Source organism: Neophocaena asiaeorientalis, unplaced genomic scaffold (assembly GCF_003031525.2).
Source record: "Neophocaena asiaeorientalis asiaeorientalis breed wild unplaced genomic scaffold, Neophocaena_asiaeorientalis_V1.1 scaffold479, whole genome shotgun sequence".
Classification (NCBI taxonomy): Eukaryota; Metazoa; Chordata; class Mammalia; order Artiodactyla; family Phocoenidae; genus Neophocaena; species Neophocaena asiaeorientalis.
This window is the reverse complement of record NW_020173774.1, coordinates 3,087,189-3,114,347: the sequence shown is the minus strand read 5'-3', so window position 1 is coordinate 3,114,347 and position 27,159 is coordinate 3,087,189. Positions and strand designations below refer to the sequence as shown.

At 38.5% G+C, this 27,159-nt stretch overlaps 1 protein-coding gene and 1 non-coding gene across 3 annotated transcripts in view; one reads left to right on the top strand and one right to left on the bottom strand.

Moving 5' to 3' along the window:
• RNF214 (ring finger protein 214) overlaps positions 1-27,159 on the bottom strand; it is a 49,121-nt gene that overhangs the window by 5,030 nt on the left and 16,932 nt on the right. For both annotated transcript variants that reach the window (XM_024751684.1, XM_024751685.1), the window contains exons 6-13: positions 3,195-3,291; positions 2,880-2,968; positions 2,200-2,290; positions 1,898-1,996; positions 1,323-1,699; positions 1,056-1,188; positions 737-841; positions 366-461 (exon numbers count right to left, since the gene is read on the bottom strand). In XM_024751684.1, coding sequence (XP_024607452.1) covers positions 366-461; positions 737-841; positions 1,056-1,188; positions 1,323-1,699; positions 1,898-1,996; positions 2,200-2,290; positions 2,880-2,968; positions 3,195-3,291 — 1,087 coding nt within the window. The remainder of the gene's footprint in view (positions 1-365; positions 462-736; positions 842-1,055; positions 1,189-1,322; positions 1,700-1,897; positions 1,997-2,199; positions 2,291-2,879; positions 2,969-3,194; positions 3,292-27,159) is intronic.
• LOC112404030 (small nucleolar RNA SNORA8) lies at positions 17,530-17,667 on the top strand. Its single transcript, XR_003004031.1, has one exon. It is a non-coding gene; the product is annotated as a small nucleolar RNA SNORA8 (small nucleolar RNA).

Below are 27,159 nucleotides of genomic sequence, written 5' to 3'. Positions count from 1 at the left end.
AATCTCATATTCAGGTTCCCTATTCCATTCCTCTCATCTAAGCAAAGTCTCTTGGCAATGGTACATCTGAAACAATGGTTAGATATGTATATCTTATTGTCAGTTTTCCAAGGCAGCGACTATCGGTGTTCTAGTATGAACTGTTTACCCAGTCCAGTCCCCTACAGGGAATGGGGTAGAAGGAAGCTGGGAGAGCCCAGCTGCCAGTATTCTGAATTCTGCTGAGATTTAAGCCACGGTTTACTGAAACCTTATGTTTAGATATTAATGATGAGCGTCAACACTGTACAATGTTCAAGAAAATTAAACTGTCTCAGCTGTCAAAAAGAAAGAGTGGAAAAAAGAGGAAGGCATGCAGCACCCACCTCCTTGTGCAGCACATGGGTGCATGCCATTGGGTGCAGCTCACTGGGCTGGACAAGTTTCTGGCACATTAGACACAGTTTACAGGTGGCTGGAGCCTGTACAGCAGAGGAGGGACAGTCAAAAGAGTAAGGAACCTCTGGGCCTCTTTGCCTTATATGCCCATGATTCCATCTACTCTTTCCATGTAGCAAAAAGATTTTACACCAAAAGAAAGAAAAGTTCCAATACAGAGTACCTGCATTTTCCCAGCTGGGGCTGTCGACAACCCAGCTGAGGAGATGATGGCTTCTTCCTGCGCTCCACGTATAAACCCACTCCCTCCTCACTCCCAGCTTCTCCACATCCCAGTTTTCAAAGAATAGAGTCTTACATGTGAAGACCTCCCAGGATATGAAACTTGGGCAGAAGGCAAGAACATTGGGGTACTGATTTGGGCCAATGGAGCAGGGAACAGGGCCCGGATCCGACCAAGGGGCTGTGGGCAGAAACGTTGTCACAGTGAGGGAGGAACATCTGAGAAACAGGGCATTTAACAAAGAGAAGTCATTCATTTCCCAGTGCAGCAAAGGAAGAAAGCAGGCCAGATACCCCTGGCTGCAATGCTTCTTCCCACCCCAAATATTTCTGAAATCTACCTCTTCCCCAACATCTCAGCAGGTCTGAGTTCTCCGCCAAGTAGCTCTTCTTACCTGAGTACTTGCTGCCACCCGCTCGTGCTCTGCCAGTCGCGCAGCTACCAGCTGGATCAGCTCCTCCATGGTCAGGCCCGCCATGGTGGTGCGTGCTGTCTTGATCTGCTGAAGGATGTTGGTCATCTGGGCCCTAAGGAAGAAAAGTGTTGAGGGGGAGAGATTCTAGACTGCACTCATGAGGAGTATCTATGAAACCTCTCCGATTTTAACCCATAAACATTTCTCTGAAAAACACTTTTAAAATTAATCCTTAAAGATACTTACTTATTGCATTGTGGAAACCGAGTCAGCAGCTTCTCCAGAATCTTCTCCAGTTTGTCTACTGGTTGGGGCCGGGTAGTTTCAGTAGAAGCCTTAACACCACCCAAGCCTGGGGGAGGTGGGATGGAGGCGGCAGGGGGCACGTGTGGACCATGGGGGCCGACAAGGGAACCCAAGCCAGGGCTATTTCTCCCATGGGAGCCAGGAAGGGGTGGGGAAGGCTGGTTGGGCTGGGAAAGGGCAGGGTTCAGGATCGGGAAAGACAAGGAACGGGGATCTGCACTGGGCATAACCATGGGCATTGTGACCTGCCCAATGGAGAAAGGCATCCGAGGAGCCAGAGAGGGACTGGGTTGAAACACCTGAAGCATGAAGTCTGTCTGCAGAGGGGACGAGGTGGAAGACAAGTGGGAGAGAAAGAAAATGAAAGTTTAGGAGACTGGAGCAGAAATCAGTGAGCAACTGTTTCTTGTACCAAATAAGGATGGTCCCGATATCTTCATAAAAAGAACAAGTGAAAGACTCTAGGCTCTGCCACCAACACACAAAGGTAGACTCCCCAAAGCCAGCGCTCTTACCTCTGATGGGGGTGGAGGCAAAGTGGGAGTCGGGATCTGAGGAAGGCTGCTCAGCTTGGCTCCATTCCTCACTAGCTGGATATGACTATTAAATTGGTCCTAGAAAAGAGAGAAAAGCAAGAATTATCCTTTACTGCTAAGCAGAACGAGCCTGCCTAAAAAGAGAGCACCATCCTATATCAGGAAAGCAAGAGGAGTGGTAGGACAGGCCCTAAGGGCAATGCAAAAGGTCCTTCCCTATCGCCAGAAGTGTTTAAGCACAGATTAACTCTGACTCAGTGATCACGCATCACTACACTTACCCGAACATTCTTTTTCATTATCCGAACTCCATTCAGTCTTGTCTCCCACTCCTGTTTGGAACGAACTGTCTCTAGTGTTGGGGGAGTTGACCTTTCAAGAAACCAACAGTAATTTACAGAATTAAAGAAAACCCAATTCCTAATTCTCTGAGATAGCAGAACAGTAGCTGGCTAATGGGCCTGGAAAGAAGAGGTCGGAGCATGTGCAGGAGAAGGTCAAGGTTCTAAGCCGTTTGCCTCACTTTAACTCCAGCATCTTGCAAAACAAGTATTGGAGAAAGCGGACCAACCACAGAGAGAGGGCTCTTGTCTGGCTGAAAATGCCACGGGGGTCCTCCAAATTTCACGGCAGAAAGAGGAGAAATGACTGTATAAGAAACAAATCTCCAAAGACATTTGCTATGCTTGACAGCATAAGAGATACTGTTTATCCAATTGGAAATAATACAATAAAAAGTACAAAACTATAAGACTGTAGAAAGGGAAGAGTCAGAGAGTGAGGAATTTTAGAGTATGGGAAGAGAAATCACTGAACAAATTACTATCACACAGAGATGACTCCCCGTGAAGAAAGAATAAGTGCCAGACTAGCTGGCCCAGGGTTTCAAAACCTAAAAAGAAATGCCTCCAAAACACAAAACTGCAGGGCCATTAAGACCCTAGAAATGGAAGGTACTTACTTGAGGTAAGTAAGGTGCAGTTCTGCCTCTTTTTCTGCTTCTTCTAGTTTCAATACCAACAACTCTTTCCGACTCTCTAGTGATAAGATCTAAGGAAACCATACACACACATACACACAAACACACACACACACACTTTATTAATTTTACATACACAAAGCTACCCTTAGATAGTTAAAACAATGCTTAGTGGCTCTACGGTATAATACTTACATAGCTTAGTGTACAGTATTGATGCTATACCAAAAGTACACACCATCTGGAAGCCCAAAATCAAGACCTTCAACATAGCTTCAACATAGCGGCTATTCTCACCTCTGCCTTCCAGGCACGTTCTGTCTCTTCCATAATGTTCCGATTTATTTCACCATCTTGATTCTTGAGTCTATCCAGTTCCATTTCCCACACTTCTCTGTAAGGTAAGAAACCAAGAACAAGACTTAGGAGAGAAAGACAAGCTTGCTAAGGAACACCAAGGCAAAAGTAAAACCTGAAACTGGTCTACCTAGTATGTTAGAGGAAGTGTTACTCTAAGTATTAACTATAGATATATACAAATTATGTTTAAAGTGGTCTGAAATTGCATAATCACCCTATATTTGAAAGTAAAAATGTTCACATCTCCATTTGCTAAAATAAAGTTACCCAGAACAAAGTGCATACTTAGAACCAAAACCCACTGAAGGCAGAATGTTCTTCTATGATCCAGGAGTGCTCAAATCAAAATGGCATTCCTCTGACTCCTTGTCTTTTGGTATGGGTACTGAAGAATGCAGGACTAAACCCAAAATACTTATCCCTAAGGCAGCAATCACTAATTCACTACTAACCACACAGATACTGGCTTACTGATTTTCACACTTCCTTAGCTATAGTAAACATTCTTCAAAAGGAAAAAATGTTGTCTTCATACCTCAGGACTTTTCCGTTCCATCAGTTTCCTTCATTCTTACACCAGCTCCCCAGCCCCATCCCTAGAGTGTAATATACACCCTTAGGATTAGGGTGACTAACTGCCCCAGTTTGCCCAGGAATAAGGGATTTCCCCGGATGTGGGGTGGTTGATCATTCTACTCAGGACTGAAGATGCCAACAAAGGAACAGAACCGGCAGAAGAATTTCCCTGTATTACACTTGACTGTAATGTAATGAGTTACATAGCTAAAAGCAACAGGATTACCCAGATCAGTGGACAGAATAGTATGGAAATGTGTACATTATTTTCACTGAATTTCTAAAAGGTGAAAATAAGAAGAAAAGATTGGGAAGGATTCTGTCTTAAGAAAAATGTTCCCACTTTTCTACAGTGAGAGAAATAATTTTATTCATCTTCTGGTTTTTTTAGTAACCTTAAATATAATATGAAAGGAAAAAATCCACCTAACATAAGGTTTCAGGTCCCTTTTTTCATTGCCCAGTTCTCCACACACCCCTGGCTAGCTATTTCATAAAGTACAAGTGTGTATGTCTGTGTGTCTCTTACAAACACATTCATTTATTGATTCACTAACATCCGTCTGGCCCTCTGCTGACAAGGTCAACTCATGTAATAGATACAACTAGGAGGGCATATCCTTCCTTCATCTGCACGTGTTGTCCTCTCCAAATAAACTTCCTGCCAGAGGAAGAATTCTCTAATAGTTCTTTTATTTTTCCTTTCTCTAACAGTTCTTTAGACAAAGGTTTATAAGTAGATGTATTTTCCTAATACAGCACATATTTCTCAAGTGAAAAAATATATAAGGAGTCAGAATCCTCTTACCACAAGAATATGTGATATACGTTGTGGGGTCAATCAGCGGTCCATTTAGCCTACTAGACACTCTGTGACGATGGGATGATTGTAGGAAAACATGGCTGCTGCTTTCTGTGAATGATGCTGTTCTTAAAGACTATCGGTGTTCATCGAACACCTCTAACTTTCATTAAATTCATTTATCAACTAGGGATTACAATTATATTAGAAAAATACTGCCACGTCCACGGGGGACATCCCACAAATTCATACACAGAAAAATCTTCTTCTTTGGGCATCTGGCAACATCTGTCTCCTTGGGATCCAACAAGACAAAAGGAACTACTAGCAACCACAACAAAAATGGTTAAGGAATTCTTAAACAGTCATAAAAATGGTCAGCCTTACCATACGTTCACTAGCCTGTAAGATATGTAACAGATTTCACTTCACTAAGGGGTACTAACTGCAACCCATGCTAGAAAAAAAAAAATCAGTTGCCCATAGTAGATGCCCAAAAAATCCTTGATATAATAGAAACCACTGAGTATGTTTTAACTCTTTAAATGCTTGGTCTAATTTCTTTGAAGTCCCATGCTTCTGTTATTTTGCTTAGCTAGTTTAAAGAAGCAATGGTTCCAATGAATAAATCCTACCAGACTATACAAGTCTGACTTGTCCCAATACGTTTGCATAATTTAAAAAATTAATTTTGCTTTTCATCATGTAAATAATACAAATTATAAAAAGTTTAGAAAATACAAAACAGAAAGAGTCTACTAATTCAAAAAAAATACATGCAGGGGCTTCCCTGGTAGCACAGTGGTTAAGAGTCCGCCTGCCAATGCAGGGGACACAGATTTAAGCCCTGGTTTGGGAAGATCCCACATGCTGCAGAGCAACTAGGCCTGTGCACCACAACTACTGAGCCTGCGAGCCACAACTACTGAGCCCACGTGCCACAACTACTGAAACCCGTGCGCCTAGAGCCTGCACTCTGCAACAAAGAGTAGCCCCCGCTCTCTGCAACTAGAGAAAGCCCGCTCATGGCAACGGAGACCCAATGCAGCCAAAAGTAAATAAATAAATTTTAAAAAACAAAAAAAAATGCACCCCAATGTTCATAGCAGCACTATTTACAATAGCCAAGACATGGAAGCAACCTAAGTGTCCACTGACAGATGAATGGATAAAGAAGATGTGTATACACACACACACACACACACACACACACACAGGATATTAGTCATAAAAAAGAATGAAATAATGCCATTTGCAGCAACATGGATGGACCTAGAGATTACCACACTAAGTGCAGTAAGTCAGACAGAGAAAGGCAAATATCGTATGATATCACTTATATGTGATAAAAAGCTAAAAAAAAAAAGATACAAATGAACTTATTTACAAAACAGAAACAAACTCACAGACATAGAAAATAAACTTATGGTCACCAAAGGGGAAAGGGGGAGGGAGGGATAAATTGGGAGCTTGGGATTAACAGATACATACTACTTTATATAAAATAGCTAAACAAGGTCCTACTGTATAGCACAGGGAACTATATTCAATATCTTGTAATAATATATAATGGAAAAGAATCTGAAAAAGAATACCCATACACACACACACACACGTAAAACTGAATCACTTTGCTGTACACCAGAAACTAACACAACGTTGTAAGCCAACAATACTTCAATTAAAAAAAAAAAAAAACAGAAAGAGCCTAATACAGAGGTCCCAACTCTTCTACCTACTGGTTGTATGACCCTTGACAAGTTACTTAATCTTTCTAGGCCTCAGTTTCTTCATCTGAGAAACGAGTAGGACCTACATCATGCGACTGATGGGAGAGTTCACTGAGAAAACACACATGAAGAATTTAATATGGTGCCTAGCCCATGGGAAGCATCCAACAAATTGCTCTACAATTACAATTGCTCTACCCACAAAAAAATCATTATTATACTTCTTTTCAGTCTTTTAAAATAAATTTGTATATTTATATATGCATATGTAACATATAAATCCATTATATACGCTTTTCAAACAAAAACTGTGGTTTTTATCTTACTTTTTCATCCTAATGTATTTTTCTATATCATTAAGTATTCTTCAAAACTGTGATTTTTAAATAACTATCCATTGTACATATATCCCATTATTGACTTAGGTATTCTCTTATTTTCAATTTCACAATTATAAATATTATAATGAGCATCTATCTGTGCGTGTGTACTAACAGAGGTTAATGATAAAAGTAATTAGATTTGAGAGGAAGCTTCTCACAGCAGTTAAAAGCACAGCTTCTGGAGCCAAACTAAACTCACAGTTCAAACCCAGACTATTACTATCTACTATCTGTGCAACCACTGGCAAGTTACTTAACCTTTGCCTCATTTTCCTAAAGAAAAATGGGGATAATAAAATAATCTACCTCTCATACAGAGCTATTATGCAGGTTAAATGAGTTAATACATGCAGAACATATAGGACAGTCTCTGCCATATAGTAAGAACTTAAGAAATGTTAGTTATCATTTGGATGTTAGAGAAACTAAAATATGTGAATACATTTTTTTCCACCAAAAGTGGTGGTAGCAATCAGGTGATTTTAATGCAGAGAAGCAGATGATAAGTGTCTTGTGAAATATTCTCAACAAAGACAGAACTAAAAATTAAGATGTTGAGTCCTCAGCCGAAATACCTTCCTTTCAGAATATATTATACTCTAAACAAGGCAAAAGGAAACAAAATAAATACTGGTGGATGCGTTAATACAGATAGGAGTTGGCCGTCCTGAATTTGAGGTAGGTTATAAAATTCTTTTCTCTGAACTGAAGCTAATACAAACCAATATATTGGGTGGGCCAAAAAGTTTATTTGGTTTTTTCCGTAAGATGGGTCCAGTAGCGCTTAGCTGTCTTTAACTTCATTCGAGATAATTTTGTTAGGCTGTATTGTGACTGCTGTCATATCAGCATGCGTAAAGATTTGTGCAGTGTGTGGAGAAGGTGCTGTGACTGATTGAACATGTCAAAAGCAGTTTGCAAAGTTTCATGCTGGAGATTTCTCACTGGACGATGCTCCGGTTGGGTAGACCAGGTGAAGCGGATAGTGATCAAATCAAGACATTAATTGAGAACAATCAATGTTATACCACTCGGGAGAGAGCCGGCATACTCAAAATATCCAAATCAAGCGCTGAAAATCATTCGCACCAAATGATTTTTGCACCACATCATTGGTTATGCTAATCACTTTGGTATTTGGGTTCCACGTAAGTTAAGCAGAAAAAAACCTCTTGACCATATTTCCACATGTGATTCTCTACTTAAACGTAACAAAAACGTTCCATTTTTAAAACAAATTGTGACAGGTGATGAAAAGTGGATACTGTACAATAAGGGGGAATGGAAGAGATCATGGGGCAAGTGAAATGAACCACCACCAACCACATCAGAGACCGGTCTTCATCCAAAGAAGGTGATGTTGTGTATATGGTGGGATTGGAAGGGTCCTCTATTTTGAGCTCCTTCTGGAAAACCAAACGATTAATTCCAGCAAGTACTGCTCCCAATTAGACCAACTGAAAGCAGCCCTCGATGAAAAGTGTCCAGAATTAGTCAACAGAGAACACATAATCTTCCATCAGGATAACGCAAGACTGCTTGTTTCTTTGATGACCAGGCAAAAACCGTTACAGCTTGGCTGGGAAGTTCTGATTCATCTACCATATTCACCAGACATTGTACCTTCGGATTTCCATTTATTTCAGTCTTTACAAAATTCTCTTAATGGAAAAAATTTCAATTCCTTGGAAGACTAAAAGGTACCTGGACCAGTTCTTCGCTCAAAAAGATAAAAAGTTTTGAGAAGATGGAATTATGAAGTTGCCTGAAAAATGGCAGAAGGTAGTGGACCAAAAGTGTGAATATGTTGTTCAATAAAGTTCTTGGTGAAAATGAAAAATGTGTCCTTTATTTTTATTTAAAAACCAAAGGAACTTTCTGGCCAACCCAATAGAATGAATGAGATCAGACAAAAAACTTTACCCTGAGATGTATTGCAAAGTTTTTGTTTATGAGGCTAGAGTTCTTCCTTGATTCAATTTAACTCAACATCTACTAAGCAGCCTACAATGTGCTACACATTTCTGCTAAAAGCTGGGGATATAAAGATGCTTAGTTCCTGCCCCCAGGCAGCTCACAATTCAGTAACTTTCCAAGTGAACAAAAGGAACAGGAGGGCTTCCCTGGTGGCGCAGTGGTTGAGAGCCTGCCTGCTAATGCAGGGACACGGGTTTGAGCCCTGGTCTGGGAAGATCCCACATGCCGTGGAGCAACTAGGCCCGTGAGCCACAACTACTGAGCCTGTGCGTCTGGAGCCCGTGCCCCGCAACAAGAGAGGCCGCGATAGTGAGAGGCCCGCGCAACGCGATGAAGAATAGCCCCCACTTGCCACAACTAGAGAAAGCCCTCGCACAGAAACGAAGACCCAATACAGCAAAATAAATAAATTAAAAAAAAAAAAAAAAAGGAACAGGAAATTCTAGGCAGATCAAACAGCATATGCAAATGCCAAAGAGAAACAAGAGCACCAAGCAGAGGAAATAGTCTAGGCAGTTCAGCAGGCAAGGGATATATAAGTAGTCTGGGCTGGGATACAGATGAGAGTGTCACTAGCAGAGATAGTAGTAGAAGCCCTAGGTATGGAAGAAATAATCTAGAACAGCAGTTTGCAAAACACAGTCCATGGTCCCCAAAACCCTTTGAGGGCCTGGTCTATGAAGCAAAATTAGTTTCATAATAACACTAAATTCATTTGCCTTTTTCACTCTCATTCTTTCATGAGTCTACAGTGGAGTTTCCCTGAGACTACACAAAGTGTAATGGATGGCTAGTGGAATATATGCTTCTGTATTCTAACGTTTTCTAGCATTTTTTAAGGTAGTAGGTTTAGGGTATAATTTAAGGTATTTTCCTTCTCAGTACTTCTGTTTGTGCTCTTACAGCTATCTTTAGTTATACTTACTATAATCTCATTACTATCCAATAAATCATTACTGTAAAATTTCAAAGTTCACACATCAGGTAGAAACAAGTACTTTTTGTTATTTTGTTTTACAATAACACTTCAAAAACTTTTGGAAAACTCTTCTCAATTTTTAAATTATATCTAAAATGTATTATTTTAGAATTTAATTTTTTCTAAAATAAAAGAAAATTTATTTGTAATTTTTCATTTATATTTAAGAATAAATCATTGACTCCAAACAGGGAGATTAGAAGACTTATTTTTTCAACCCACAGTTGCAATACATACATTTAAAGACACTAAAAAAGATGCAACTGGCCTAGAGTTATCGGACTCATGGAAAGGAAGAATCTACTCCAAAAATACTAGGCAAAATTGTAAATAAGAAACCAAAGTGTGACAAGAGTCATCTTTCTCTTGACTTTATAGATGTTAATAATTTATCTTACTGTATCTTAGGCAACACAACATTTTCTAATTATATTATGCCAGTTAAGTTATAGTGACATTTTGAGATCAATCATTCAGAATTTAAAGAAAAAGTAGTTGAATATTTTAAATGCAGATGTGATGAATTCTTTACAAGTCTTAAAAATTGTTAACACCTTTCAAGCTAGAAATGAAAAGGCCACTGAAGCATCTTAGGGTAAGTTACTGTACTTCCTTAACTGGAGAAGCATGACTTGGTACAGGTGACATTGCTATATGCCTGCTGAATGAAGTCAGTAAAATAAATCATGGCAGTACCCCTTTTTTAATGATATATTAATTCACCAAATTAAAGATTTTGCTGCAAATCTGAAGACTTGGTTAATAACTCATCTGCAGAATTGTAATTTTACTTTACAAATAGACGAATCCACAGACAACACTAGTCTTGCTATTTTGTTTACATTCATCTAGCATTGGCACCAACTAATCACTGAAGATGATGTCGTGTATGAATTCCTGGCAACAGACACAAGTGATGCTGACCTAATCCAAGATGAATAACTCTTTTGAATCTCATGGTTTATCTGAGAACAACTGTGCTGATACTTGCACTGCTCCTACTTGTATGAAAATTATAGTGGATACAAATATTGGCACCATACACAAATGAAGGCAGTGGCATCAAAATTATACTACTAGTCATTGTATTCTTTACTGCCACACACTTGCAGTTGGGAGTGGGGGGCACTTTTACTTCAGGATGCCCTTGATGAAGCCATCAAAAGTAATAATCCTATTAAATTTCAACCCTTAAATACATAACTGTTAATATTCTGTTTATGAAATGCTACATGCCAAAATACAATGGCTGTCTTGAGGAAAAGCACGTGTGAGACTGTTTGAGTTGAAACTTGAACTAGCCTCTTTTTTCATGTAAAATCATTTTTACTTAAAAGAACAACCGAGAAACTGGCTATTTGAATTTGAGTACTTAGCAGACACATTCTTGAAAATGAACAAATTACTCTTGTTATTTCAAAGAAAACAACTGACAATGTTTGTTGCCAACAATAACATTTGAGCTTTCAGGCAAAAATTAGAATTTTGGAAAGTCTGCATGGGCCACTGGGAGCTTGAAGGCTTCCCATTACTTAAAGACTATTCTGATGAGATCCACAGTGATATAAACAAATGTGATTCTTCTTTTCCTTTTTTGGGCCACACCACGTGGCATGCGGGACTTTAGTTCCCCGACCAGGGATCGAACCTGTACCCCCTGCATTGACAGCAGGGAGTCTTAACCACTGGACCATCAAGGAAGTCCCAACAAATGTGATTCTTTAAACATTGTATAATAAAATGTATCAACACTTGGAAGAGCGGCATAACTCTGAAGCAATATTTTCCAAATTATCAATGCATTGTTTTACCAAATCAATGATAGGGCCCACTTGGAACCCATGAATTGGTATAAAGATTATTTTAAGATGAAAATACTTGTGGACTTCCAGGGTGGCACAGTGGTTAAGAATCCGCCTGCCAATGCAGGGGACACAGATTTGATCCCTGGTCTGGGAAGATCCCACGTGCCGTGGAGCAACTAAGCCCGTTAACCACAACTACTGAGCCTGTGCCCTAAAGCCTGTGTGCCGCAACTACTGAGCCCACGTGCTGTAACTACTGAAGCCCACACACCTAGAGCCTGTGCTCCACCACAAAAGAAGCCACCGCAATGAGAAGCCCGCGCAACGCAGTGAAGAGTAGCCTCCAATCGCCACAACTAGAGAAAGCCTACACAGAGCAACAAAGACCCAACGTGGCCAAAAAAATAAAAAATAAAGTGAAACAACAACAAAAAGATGAAAACATTTGAGATTCAACAGACACAGGAAAGAAAGCCTTCTCAGAGCTTTCTCTAGCTAACAGCAGCAATTTCTGGGAAATAAGGCTGTCCTAAACACCTCTTCAGGGCAGAGCTACTCCCAGAAGAAAGAAGGTGAATAAAACCTACCCTAAATCTCTTCTCCAGTGGAATTTTATGGCCCTGAAGGAGACAGAAAAACTATTCATACCTGTACATATAAATATTATCACAAATTTTAACTCCTGCTTGTTCTCCTGAAAACCCATTTATCCTTCCAAAAGTCCAGAAAGTGTCCTTTCTCCCCCACTTTTAAGAACTCATTTGTTCTCCCATAAGCCCCAGATTCTAACTATTCCTTTGAGCTACTCATTGCTGAATTCTTTCACTATATGCATGTTGCATGCATAAACTGGGTTTTTTCTCCTTACTCTGTCCTTTGTCAGGTTAATTCACAGCCTCAGAAATTGAACCTACTAGGATAGAGGGAAAAGGTTTTCCTTCCCTAGCCAACACAGTTAAAAGATCCACTCAAAGTGCAAGTTAAGACAATGAATTTTAATAAAACAGTACAAAATCACTGAAGTGGTTTCAGTTTCCACGATGCAATGAAACTTTAAGAAACTATCAGCTGTCAAGTTTTGGAGCACTGTCAAAGAAGAATATTCACAGTTATCTAAAAAGTCTATTAAAATACTCCTTGCTTTTCCAACTGCATACCTGCATATCACTAGATTTTCTTCCTGTACTTTAACCAAAACAACATATTGCAGGAGATTATATGCAGAGGTAGATATGAGGATTAAGCTTGTTCCATTAAAGAGGCTTACAAAAATGTAAACAATGTCATTCTTCTAACTAAACTGATTTTTTCTTTTTTCCGATTAGGCAAAGATTTCTTGGGACACAAAATGCAGGAACCACAAAAGAAAAAACTGGTAAACTGGACATCATCAAAATTTAAATTTTTGGAAATAAAAGAAATTCAAATTGGAAAGGAAGGAGTGAAACTGTCACTGTTTGCAGATGACATGATACTATACATAGAAAATCCTAAAGATGCCACCAGAAAGCTACTAGAGCTTATAGATGAATTTGGTAAAGTTGCAGGATACAAACTTAATATATAGAAATCTGTTCCATTTCTATTCACTAACAAGGAAATATCAGAAAGAGAAATTAAGGAAACAATTCCATTTATTACCATCACATCAAAAAGAATAAAATACCTAGGAATAAACCTACCCAAGGAAGCAAAAGACCTGTACTCCAAAAACTATAAGACACTGATGAAAGAAAATGAAGAAAACACAGATAGAAAGATATACTGTGTTCTTGGATTGGAAGAATCAATACTGTTAAAATGACAATACTACCCAAGGCAATCTACAGATTCAGTGCAATCTCTATCAAAATACCAGGGGCATTTTTCACAGAACTAGAACAAATAAATTTAAAATTTGTATGGAAACACAAAAGACACTGAATAGCTAAAACAATTTTGAAAAAGAAGGTCAGAGCTGGAGGAATCACACTCCCTGACTTCAGACTATACTACAAGCCTACAGTAATCAAAACAGTATGGTACTGGCACAAAAACAGACCCATAGATCAATGCAACTGGATAGAGAGCCCAGAAATAAACTCACACAATTATGGTCAATTAATCTATGACAAAGGAGGCAAGAATATACAATAAAGAAAAGACATTCTCATCAATAAGTGGTGCTGGGAAAACTGGACAGCTACATGTAAAAGAATGAAATAAGAACATTCTCTAACACCATGTACAAAAACAAACTCAAAATGGGTTAAAGACCTAAATGTAAGACCAGATACTATAAAACTACTCACGCAGGGGTCCCCAACCCCCAGTCTGCGGCCTGCTACTGGTCCATGGCCTGTTAGGAACCAGGCCACATAGCAGGAGGTGAGCGGTGGGTGAGCGAGTGAAGCTTCATCTGCCATTCCCCATCATTCTCATTACTACCTGAACCATCCCTCCCACCCCAATGGACAAAATGTCTTCCATGAAACTGGTCCCTGGTACCAAAAAGGTTGGGGACCACTGTCCTAGAGGAAAACACAGGTAGAACACTGTATGACATCAACTGCAGTAATATTTTTTTTTGGATCCATCTACTAAGTAAAGGAAATAAAAGCAAAAATAAACAAATGGGACCTAATTAAATTTAAAAGCTTTTGCATGGCAAAGGAAACCACCAACAAAATGAAAAGACAACCTACTGAATGGGAGAAAATATGTGAAAAGGATATAACCAATATGGGATTAATATCCAACATACATGAACAGCTCATACAACTCAACATCAAAACAAATAAACAACCCAATTAAAAAATGGGCAACGTGTGCCACAACTACTGAGCTTGTGCTCTAGAGCCCGTGAGCCACAACTACTGAGCCTGCGTGCCACAACTACTGAAGCCCGTGCTCCTAGAGTACATGCTGCGCAACAAAGAGAAGCCACTGCAATGAGAAGCCCGTGCACCACAACGAAGAGTAGCCCCCGCTCGCGCAACTAGTGGAAGCCCGCGCCCAGCAATGAAGACTCAACACAGCCAAAAATAAATAAATAAATTTATTTTTTTAAAAAAAAGGGGCAAAAGAACTGAATAGACATTTTTCCAAAGAGGAAATGCAGATGGCCAAGAGGCACATGAAAAGATGCTCAACATCACTAATCATCAGAGAAATGAAAATCAAAACCATAATGAGATATCACTTCACACCTGTCAGAATGGCTGTCATCAAAAAGAACACAAATAACAAATGCTGGTGAGGATGCAGAGAAAAGGGAACCCTCATACACCATTGTTGGGAATGCAAATTGGTGCAGCCAATTTCCATCTGTGGAAAACAGTACGGAAGTTTCTCAAAAAACTAAAAGTAGAACTATCATATGGCCCGGCAATTCCACTCCCGGGTATATATCCAAAGAAAACAAAAACACTAATTCAAAAAGATACATGCACACCAATGTTCATAGCAGCATTACTTACAATTGCCAAGATATGAAAGCAATCTAAGTGTCCATCAACAGATGAATGAGGGCTTCACTGGTGGCACAGTGGTTAAGAATCCGCCTGCCAATGCAGGGGACACAGGTTCAAGCCCTGGTCCAGGAAGATCCCATATGTCATGGAGCAACTAAGCCCATGCACACAACTACTGAGCCTGCGCTCTAGAGCCTGTGAGCTACAACTACTGAGCCTGTGAGCTACAACTACTGAGCCCGTGAGCCACAACTACTGAGCCTGTATGCCACAACCACTGAAGCCTGTGTGCCTAGAGCCCATGCTCCACAACAAGAGAAGCCACCACAATGAGAAGCATTGAGAAGCCCGCACACCGCAACGAAGAGTAGCCCCCGCTCACAGCAACTAGAGAAAGCCTGTGTGCAGCAACGAAGACCCAATGCAGACAAAAATAAATAAATAAATAAATTTTAAAAAATCTTAATTTCAGAAATTATTTAAAAAAAAACAGATGGCGGCTTCCCTGGTGGCACAGTGGCTGAGAGTCCGCCTGCCGATGCAGGGGACGCGGGTTCGTGCCCCGGTCCGGGAGGATCCCACATGCCGCGGAGCGGCTGGGCCCATGAGCCATGGCGGCTGAGCCTGCGCATCCGGAGGCTGTGCTCCGCAACGGGAGAGGCCACAACAGTGAGAGGCCCGCGTACCGCAAAACAAACAAACAGAAAACAGATGAACGAATAAAGAAGATGTGGTATAGATTCTATCTATCTGTCTATCTATATATATATTCTATATATATATAGAATACTACTCAGCCATAAAGAAGAATGAAATTTTGCCATCTGCAGCAACACAGATGGACTTGGAGGGCATTATGCTTAGTGAAATAAGTCAGACAAAGACAAATACACTGTATAATATCACTTACATGTGGAATCTAAAAAATACAACTAGTGAATATAGCAAAAAAGGAGTAGACTCACAGATACAAAGAACAAACTAGTGATTGCCAGTAAGGGGAGGGGGGCAATATAAGGATGCGGGAGTGGGAGGTACAAACTACTGGGTGTAAGATAGGCTACAAGGATGTACTGTACAACACGGGGCATATAGCCAATATTTTGTAATAACTGTAAATGAAGTGTAACCTTTAAAATTGTATAAAAAATAATTTTTTTTTTAAAATTAAACTTTTGCATTTCAAAATACACTGCTACAAAATGCAAAGCAAGTTATATACTGGAAAAAAATATTTGCAAAACGCATATCTGATAAAAGGACCTGTACTGACAATACTCAATAAGAAAACATGTTTTTGAATGGGTAAAATATTCAAATAAATACTTCACCAAAAAAGAACAACAAATGGCAGACATGGACATGAAAAGATGTTCAACATCAACAGTCATTAGGAAAATGTTGGAACTTCCCTGGTGGCGCAGTGGCTAAGACTCTGTGTGCCCAGTGCAAGGGGCCTGGGTTCAATCCCTGGCCAGGGAACAGGTCCCGCATGCATGCCGCAACTAAGGAGCCCGCATGCCGCAACTAAGTAGCCGGCAAGCTGTAACTAAGGAGGCCGTGAGCCACAACTAAGGAGCCCATGTGCTGCAACTAAGGAGCTGGCGAGCAGCCACTAAGGAGCCTGCCTGCCACAACTAAGACCGGGCACAACCAAATTAATTTAAAAAAAGTAGTTGGGGCTTCCCTGGTGGCGCAGTGGTTGAGAGTCCGCCTGGCGATGCATGGGACACAGGTTCGTGCCCCGGTCCGCGGAGCGGCTGGGCCCGTGAGCCGTGGCCGCTGAACCTGAGTGTCCGGAGCCTGTGCTCCATAACGGGAGAGGACACAACAGTAAGAGGCCCACGTACCACACACACAAAAAAAAAGTTATTAGAAAAGTGCAAATTAAAACCACAATGAGATACTACTAAACGCTTATTAGAATGGCTAAAACTAAAAAGACTGATAACACCAAGTACTGGTGAGGATACAGAATAACCAGAACACTTATGCATTGCTGGTGGGAATGCCAAATAGTAAAGCAACTTTGGAAAACAGTTTGCCAGTTTCTTATGTTAAGCAAACATATGGTCCAGCAATTCCACTCCTAAGTACTTACTCAAGAGAAAAGAAACATGTCCACATAAAGACTTGTACTTGAATATTCAGAGCAGCTTTATTTATAACAGACAAAAAATGGAAACAACTCAAATGTCCATCAACTAGTAAATAAACTTGGTATAACCTTATAAGTAAATGCTACTCAGCAGTAAAGAGGAATTAAATTACTGATACATGCAAAAACATAGATAAACTGCAAAAGCTTTATCTTAAATAAGAAACAGACAGAAAAGGCTATATATTCTATGATTCTATTTACATGAAGTTCTAGAAAAGGCAAAAGCTACACTGAGAGAAAGCAGACCAGTGGTTGCCAATGGCTCAGGATAGAGGAGACAACTGATTCCAAAGAGTCAGGAAGAAGCTTTCTGGAGTAATGCAAATATTTCATACCATGATTGTGGTGGTAGTTATACAACAGTATACATTTGTCAAAATTCATCATTTTAAAAGGGTGAATTTTATTGCACCGTGTGGTACCTGCATTCAGCAGTTTATTCTGCTGGGAGTTCAAAGGACAATGCTAATATAACTTCAGTATCTGGCATCATTGTTTTTCTTGGCTTTGTGCATGTTAAACCTGGTATTTTTACTGATACAGTATTCCTATAGTTTCTCATACTGTTCAGTTTGACATACTCTTCAATAGGAACTGATGCTTCTCTTTTTCTAGGGTGTCTAAAATTCAGAACCAGGCTGATCCATCTTGTCTGACCCTAAACATGGTCCTAAAATAAACTGCTTGAGAAAACTGGATCCCAAAGACTACACGTGGGGAATTTTTGAAGTGCGTCCGTATTTCATTAGAGAGCAAAGAAGCCCAACTGAAAGAATTGTGGCAAGACTGACTGACAATGGTAACTGTGGATTGGGCAAAAATTCTTCTTGAAAGGACTATCTTGAAGAGTATGACCCAAACACTAGGTTATGGAATAACCTAGAGATTAAAGGTTAATGCTCTGCACGTTGAGAACCGGTGTTCTATATAATAGACAAATTGCTTATCAAAGAGTTTTTAAATTTTAAGTAGAAAATATAAAGAGGGCTTTAAAAATTGGTAAGAAAGTGAGTCAACAGTGCCCAAAGGAGAGCCCAGTAACTGTGTCATTGGGAGCTGCTAGGAGAGTGGCCCATGGAGAGGGGCCGATCACCTTCCTATGACCTGGATGCTCTTCTCTCCAGATCCCAGACCTGCCTTCAAGCACCATCCACCTGCCCGAGAACCCTCCCTGGTCTACTCTGTAACTCCTTTAAATTGTGTGCTCAGCTTTCCTTAGTGAGCCTAGCGATGAGAGGAAAAAAATGAATTCTTTTTCTGGGAGAATCAGGGAGACATGGATAATAATAGGCACTAAAAATCTTTATGGAATGGGAGACTGAGGACATAACTATAGCAGAAAGGTCAGTGACAACTGACAAGTGACGAGGAAATACTTAGGGAAAACGAAATCACTGCCTTCTATACCAAGGCAGGGTTTATCTGCTTCACCTGTTCCTAAATAAGCATGTTAATTCTCGGGGAGGATCATAAGAAACACTTGTAGACAAAAGTTTAAAAACATGTAACAAACCAAGAGTAAAAAGAAGATAAATCTGGTGTGACTTCTCATTTACTGTTAGCAGAGTTAAGACAATGATCACATTTAAGTATTGTGTGGACTAGAAATTTACCCTGGCATCATGCATTGACATTTTTTTGGTCATTTTAACATAGCTTACTTACGTCGAACAATTTTGGCAGTATATCTTCAGTCACAGGTAAGACTGTAGGTGGTGAGATTGTAGACAAGCAGTTACCTAAATTTAGTGCTTACATTTTTGATGTTTTTCACTTACTGGATTTTTATTAAGATGCTGAATAGTTTATCTACTTGACCAGTCGTTGCATTAAAAAGTTGCTCTTTTGGGTTTCATTGCCTTGATGTTTGAGTGTAATCTAACATTTTCACAAAGTGTTTATTTTGCATGACCTTAACAAATGTTTTGACCAATTAAAAAAGAAAGCAGGATGTTGTTGACACTGTATGTTGAAATGTTAACATTTTAGTACTTACAGTGTTTATCAGTCTGCAGTATTGTGTAATTAGTAATTATTTCAGGGGCGATACTTTGTTCCTTTTCACGTGAGTAGATGCAGTATAATATCACTGTATACTGTATCACTGTATTCTTTAGATTTAGAAAACAATACGAAAGTTGCATGCTAAAAAAAAAAAAAACCCACTAAGGTGCTTGGCAGTGGGTGGAATCAGAAAATGTGAAATTTCTCAAAAACTTATCGACTTAAATAATTTTGCCTATGTTACACATTAAAAAAAAAAAAGAAAAACTTTACCCTTTTTCTTTTCTTTTCTTTTTTTCCTTTTTTGGCTGCATCACACGGCATGTGGGATCTTAGTTCCCTGACCAGGGATTGAACCCACGGCGCCTACAGTGGAAGCATGGAGTCTTAACCACTGGATCACCATGGAAGTCCCCAAACTTTACACTTTTTGTAGAAAAAAAACGGTGTATTTTACATAAATACTGAGCCCATGCGCCTACAGCCTATGCTCCACAACGAGAGAAACCACTGCAATGAGAAGGCTGCGCACCGCAATGAAGAGTAGCGCCCACTCGCCGCAACTAAAGAAAGCCTGCGCCCAGCAACGAAGACCCAACGCAGCCAAAAATAAATATTAAAAAAAAAAAAAAAAAAGAATTGGAAAGAAATGAAAGAGCCCCCATGAGCTATAGGACAGTATCAAAAGTTCTAACACATACGAAAGTGGAGTCCCAGAAGGAAAGGAGGGAATGGGACAGGAAAAATATTTGAAAATTATGTCAAAATTTCACAAATTTGGTGAAATACACAACTTTACAGAATAAGCAGCTGAGAAAACCCCAAACAGGTAAAACAGGAAGAAAGCCACACCTGGGAAAATCAAAGTCAAACTGCTGAAAACCAAGGATAGAAAACATTGAAAGAAACCATAGGGAAAAAATGACACAATACACAGAGGGAAAAAATGACACAATACACAGAGAGAAAAAACTGTCACTGACTTCTCATCAGAAACAATAGGAGACAGTTTATATTAGAAGGACATCTTCAACTGAGTAAACAAATTGTTGGATATTCACACAATGGACAACTACTCAGCATTAAAAAGGAATGAACACTGATATCTATTTTAAAAATTGATTCAATAATTAATAACCTTCCAAAACAGAAAATACCAGGCCCAGATGGGTTCACTAGTGAATTCTACCACACATTTAAGGAAGAAATTATACCAATTCTCTACAATCATTTAGAAGACAGAAGCAGAGGAAATACTTCCTAATTCAGTCTATGAGGCCAGCACTTACCCTAATACCATAACCAGACAAAAATAAAAGAAGAAAAAGCTACAGACCAATATCTTTCATGAACACAGATGCAAAAATTCTTCACAAAATATTAGTGAATCAATACAAAAAAGTACAAAAAGAATCATGACCAAGTGGGATTTACCCCAGGTATGCAAGGCTAGTTCAACATTCAAAAATCAATTAATATTATCCATCACATCAAAAGACTAAAAAAGAAAAATCAAATGATCATGTCAACAGATGTAGAAAAAGTATTTGACAAAATCCATCATCCATTAATGGTGAAAATTCTCAGTAAACTAGGAATAGGGGGGAACTTTCTCAACATGGTAGACATCTACAAAAAAATCTACAGTTAACATCATACTCAAGAGTGAGAAACTTGAAGCTTTCCCAAGATCAGGTACAAGGTAAAGAAGTCCCCTCTCACCACCCCTTTTCAACATCATACTGGAAGTCCTTGAAAATGTAATAAAGCAAGAAAAAGAAATAAAAGGTATATAGACTGAAAAGGAAGACATAAAACTGTCTTTGTTTGCAAATGACATGATCATCCACTTATAAAACTGGAAAGAATAGACAAAAAACCCTCCTTGAACTACTAAGCTGTTAAAGCAAGGTTGCACAACACAAGGTTAATATACAAAGGTCAACTGCTTTCCTAAATGCTAACAATGAACAAGTGGAATTTGGGACTTCCCTGGCAGTCCACTAGTTAAGACTCTGTACTGCCAATGCAGGGGGTGTGGGTTCAATCCCTGGTCAGGGAACTAAGATCCCACATGCCACATGGTGCAGCCAAAAAAAAGAGTAAGTGGAATTTGAAATTAAAAACACAATTATCCTTTACACTACATACACTTAGGTATAAATCTAACAAAATATGTACAAGATCTGTATGAGGAAAAGTACAAAACTATGATGAACAATATCAAAGAAGAACTAAATAAATGGAGAGATATTCCATGTTCATGGAAAGGAAGACTCAACATTGTCAAGATGTCAGTTCTTCCCAACTTGATCTATAGAGTCAACACAATCCCAATCAAAATCCCAGCAAGTTATTCTATGGATATCAACAAATTGACTCTAAAGTTTATAAGAGGCGGCAAAGGATCTAGAATAAGCAACACAATATTGAAAAAGAAGAACAAAATTGGAAGACTGATGCTACTCAACTTCCAGACTTACTATAAAGCTATATGATCAAGACAGCTTGGTATTTGTGAAAGAATAGGCAAATAGATCAGTGGAACAGAACAGAGAGCCTAGAAATAGAACTCCATAAACACAGTCAACTGATCTTTAACAAAGAAGCGAAGATAATAAGATGGAGCAAAGAGTCTCTTCAACAAATGGTGCTAGAACTGGACATCCACATGCAAAAAAAAAAAATGGATCTAAACACAGACCTTACACCTTTCACAAAAATTAACTGAAAATGGATCATGGACCTAAATGTAAAATGCAAAACTATAAAACTCCTAGAAGATAACATAGGAGAAAACCTAAATGAATGATATAACACCAAAGACATGATCCACAAAAGAAATACTTGATAAATTAGACTTCATTAAAAGTAAAAACTTCTGGTAATTCCCTGGCAGTTCAGTAATTAGGATTCCACGCTTCCACTGCCAAGGGCCTGGGTTCAATCCCTGGTCAGGGAACTAAGATCCACAAGCCATGCAGTGAGGCCAAATAAATAAAATAAAAAACTTCTGCTCTGCGAAAGAAAGTATCAAGAAAATCAGAAGACAAGCACAGACTGGGAGAAAATATTTGCAAAAGACACATCTGACAAAGGAATGTTATCTAAAGGATACAAAGAGCTCTTAAAATTCAACAATAAAACAAATAAGGAAGTTCCCTGGTGGCCTAGTGGTTGGGATTCCAGGCTTTCACGGCCGTGTCCCAGGTTCAATCCCTGGTCGGGCAATTGAAATCCTGGAGGCCACACAGCACAGCCAAAAAAATAAGAATAAAATTAAATTTAAAATATCTCTCAGTTTAAAAACAAAAAAGATTTAAAAAATGGGCTAAAGACTTTAACAGACATCTCACCAAAAAAGATATACAGGTGGCAAATGAGGATATGAAAAGATGCTCCACATCATTTGTCATCAGGGAAATGCAAATTAAAACAATGAGATACCACTACATACCTATTAAAATGACCAAAATCCAGAACACTGACAACAACAAATGCTGGTGAGGATGTGGAGCAACAGGAACTCTCATTCATTTCTGTTGGGAATGCAAAGTGGTACAGCCACTCTAGAAGACAGTTTGCCAGTTTCTTACAAAACTAAACATACTCTTATCATATGATCCAGCCATCACACTTCTTGGTATCTACCTAAAGGAGTTGAAAACTTACATCCATACAAAAATTTGCACTTGGATATTTATAGCAGCTTTATTCAAATTGCCAAAACTTGGAAGCAACCAAGATGTCCTTCAAAGATGAATAAAAAAAAACTGTTGTACATTCAAACAATGGAATATTATTCAATGCTAAAAAGAAATGAGCTATCAAGCCATGAAAAGACATGGAGAAACCTCAAATGCATAGTACTAAGTGAAAGAAGCCAATCTGAAAGGCTACATATTGTATGATTCAACTATACACCACTCTGGAAGAAGCAAAACTATGGAGACAATAAAAAGATCAGTTGGGGAGTGGGGGATAAACAGGCAGAGCACCGAGGATGGGCAGTGAAAAATACTCTGTATAATAATAAATATATGTCATTATACATTTGTCCAAATCATAAAGTGTATAACACCAAGAGTGAACCCTAAGGTAAACTATGTACTTTGAGTGATTATGATGTGTCAATGTAGCTTCACCTTTGGTAAAAAATGTACCACTCTAGTGAGTAACGTTGATAAAGGGAAGGCTATGCATGTGTATGGGCAGGGGGCATATGGGAAATCTCTGCACCTCCCTCTCAATTTTGTTGTAAACTTCAAACTGCACTAAAAAAATTAAGTCTTTTAAAAAAAAGCAATGAACTACTGATATAGTTCACATTCATCACATCATAGATGAATCTCAAAAATGTAAGTGAAAGAAAGACACGAATGTCTAGAAAAGATAAGTGTAATCTACAGTGACAGAAAGCAGATCAGTGTTTACCTGGGAATGGTGGGGCGGAAGCACAGTGATTACGAAGGAATACACGGGGCTTCCCTGGTGGCGCAGTGGTTAAGAGTCCGCCTGCCGATGCAGGGGACACGGGTTCGTGCCCTGGTCCGGGAAGATCCCGCATGCCACGGAGCGGCTGGGCCCGTGAGCCATGGCCGCTGAGCCTGAGCATCCGGAGCCTGTGCTCCACAACAGGAGAGGCCACGACAGTGAGAGGCCCGCGTACCGCAAAAAAAAAAACAGAATACAGGGAAGATTTTAGGGTAATGGGTATGTGCTATACCTTGACTGTGTTAGTGTTTACATGTATAATTAATTTGTCAAAACTCATCAAACTGTAACTTAAAATAAGTGCATTTTATTGCATGTAAATTATACCTAAATTTTTTTGATTTTTAAAAAAAATCTGAAGGATAATTCTAAGTTTCAACAATTAAAACTATGAAAAATTTCCAAATACTTTATTCAAGAAAATTACAACTCTTTCTAATATAGCATAATCAACAGGCATGTAGTTTGTCTTTATGATGCATGTTGCCAGTGAATTAAATAGATGTGTATTCTGGGTGGAAAAGGCCAAATTAAAATGGAATTCTAAAGAATAGTCAATGAATTAATATTCAATTCACAAAATAAAAACGTAGACCTAAATCTAATCATATCAATAATCCTATTAAATTCAACTACACTAAAAGCCTATTATTAAAAGTAAGCTTGTCAGAATAGATCAAAAAGAAAGACCCAATTATATGTTGTCTACAAAACATATAAAAATGTAGATAGGTTGAAGGTAGAAGATGGCAAAATATATATTGTGTAAAGAGGAAGCATATATAACTGTAATATCTATATTAATATTACATAAAATAAACATTAAGAGTATGACCAAGATAGAGACATTTCAAAATGATAAAATGTCAATGTCAATGATGAAGATAATTCATCAAGAATACATAACAATCATAACTGTATATGTATCTAACAACACAGCTTCAAGATATAAGAAACAAAAATTGACAGAATTAAAAAGAAAAAGAGAAAAATCTATAATCACAGAGATTTTAACATCGCCCCCTCAGCAACTGATATAACTAAATTTTTAAAATAAAAAAAATACAGAATACTGTTCCTCAATAAAAGTAGACATAAAAATCCTTCAAAAATATTAGCAAGTCAAATCCAGCAATATATAAACAATAACATATCTTGCCCAAGTTAGGTGTAATCACAGGAATAGAGAATTGGTTTAACATTTGAAAATAAATCAACATAATTCACTATATTAACAGAATAAAGGAGAAAAAGCATTTGATAATTTTAACAGATGCAGAAAAACCATGTGATAAAATTAAGCATCCAATCATATTAAGAACTCTCAGAAAATCTGTTGTTTTTGTAGAAAATGATAAGCTGCTTCTCAAATATATATATGTAAGTGCAAACAACCTAGAATATCCAAAGCAATCTTGAACAAAAAGAAGAAGACTTTGGGACTTCTTTGGTGGGGCAGTAGTTAAGAATCCGCCGGCCAATGCAGGGGACACGGGTTCAATCCCTGGTCCGGAAAGATCCCACATGCCACGGAGCAACTAATACCGTGCAGCAGAACTACTGAGCCCGCGTGCCACAACTACTGAAGCCCTTGCGCCTAGAGCCCGTGGTCTGCAACAAGAGAAGCCACTGCAATGAGAAGCCCGCACACCACAACAAAGAGTAGCCCCCGCTCACCGCAACTAGAGATAGCCTGCACACAGCAATGAAGACCCAATGCAGCCAAAAATTAATTTTTTTTTAAAGTTAAAAAAAAAAAAAGCAGAAGACTTTGCATAATCTAACTTCATGACTTACTATAAAGCTATAATAATTACAACACTGTGATTTGGCATAAAGATAGGCAAATATATCAATGCAATAGATTGGTACTGTACCCAGAATAAACCCACTATTTATACAAATGACTCATACTGCCATTTGGTTTTTGGCGAAGGTGTCAAGCAACCCAATGGGGAAAGTCTTTTCAACAAATGGTGCCAGAACAACTGGATATCCACATGGGAAAAAATTAACTTCAACCCCTACTTCTCACCATACACAAAAATTAATCTGAGATGGATCAGAGACATAAATATTAAAGCTAAAATGATAAAGCTTCCATAAGAAAACAGAGGAGAACATCTTTGCTACTTCAGGGGAGGCAGAGGTTTCTTAGGACAGAGAATGCAATACCTATAAATGGAAACTTGATAAATTAGACATCATTGAAAGTAAATTTTCCGTTCACCAAAAGATGAAATTTTAAAATGAATAGATAAGTCAGAGACTGGAAGAAAATTTTCATGGAACATGTAACTGACAAAAGACATATTTGGAATATGTAAAGAGCATCTACTATACAGTCATAGAAAGCCAAAACCTCAATTCCCGCAAAAAAGGTGTGCGTGGGGGGGAATATTTGACAGGACACTTCACAAAAACAGGTAAATTAATGACCAATAAGCACATGGAAAAAGTGATCAACATCATTAGCCACTAGGGAAATGCAAATCAAAACCACAATGAAATACTACTGCACAACCACTTGAATGGCAAGGATATGAAGCAACCAAAACTCTCAAACATTGTAGGTAGAGTATAAAAAGGTATACCCACTTTGGAAACATGTTTGGCCTTTTCTTATGAAACTAAACATATACCTACCCTACAACCTAGCAATTGTATTCCTAGGAATTTACCCAAGAGAAATAAAAGTATATGATCACACAAAGACTTGCACTTGAATATTCACAGCTTTATTCATAATAGTCAAAAATCTGGAAACTGCTACCTACCATCAACAGGAAGATGGATAAACTGTGGTATATTAACAAGAGGAATACTACTCACGAATAAAAAAGACAGCATGAAAACTACCAAAAGCATTATGCTGAATGAAAGAAAAGAGTACATGTTGTATGATTTCATTTATGTGACATTCTAGAACATACAGAATTAGTCTCTGATAAAAAAGTCAGAACAGTAGTTACCTTTGGGAGTGTAAGGACAGGGAATGACAGGGAAGGTACATGAGGAATTATCTGGTTTAATCATAGTATTCTCTATATCTTGATGGGCTTTGAATTACAAGGGTATATACATTTGTCAAAACTCACTGAATGGTACAACTTAATATTTATATATTTAACTGCATATATAATTTATTACCACAAAAAAGGAAACACAAATAATATTAAAGTCTAATTAATGATATACAAGTTTATGAGTTTATAGGTGAATTTACTGATGACTACATCTTACTCCAATATGCATAAAAAATAAGATGGACTGATGAATAGATAGAGGGAAAGATACTGTTAAAACAAATTTAATAGAACATTAATTGCTGAATCTAGGTGGTGAGTGTTAGTGTACAATACTTGCAGTTTCTCTGAATGCTTGAAATTTTTCATAATAAAATATTGGGGAAAAAAATCAATCCAATAACCTAATTCCTCTACCTAAAAATCCCTATTGGTTACATTCAATAATTACCAATAGCGGGACTTCCCTGGTGGCGCAGTGGTTAAGAATCCGCCTGCCAATGCAGGGGACAC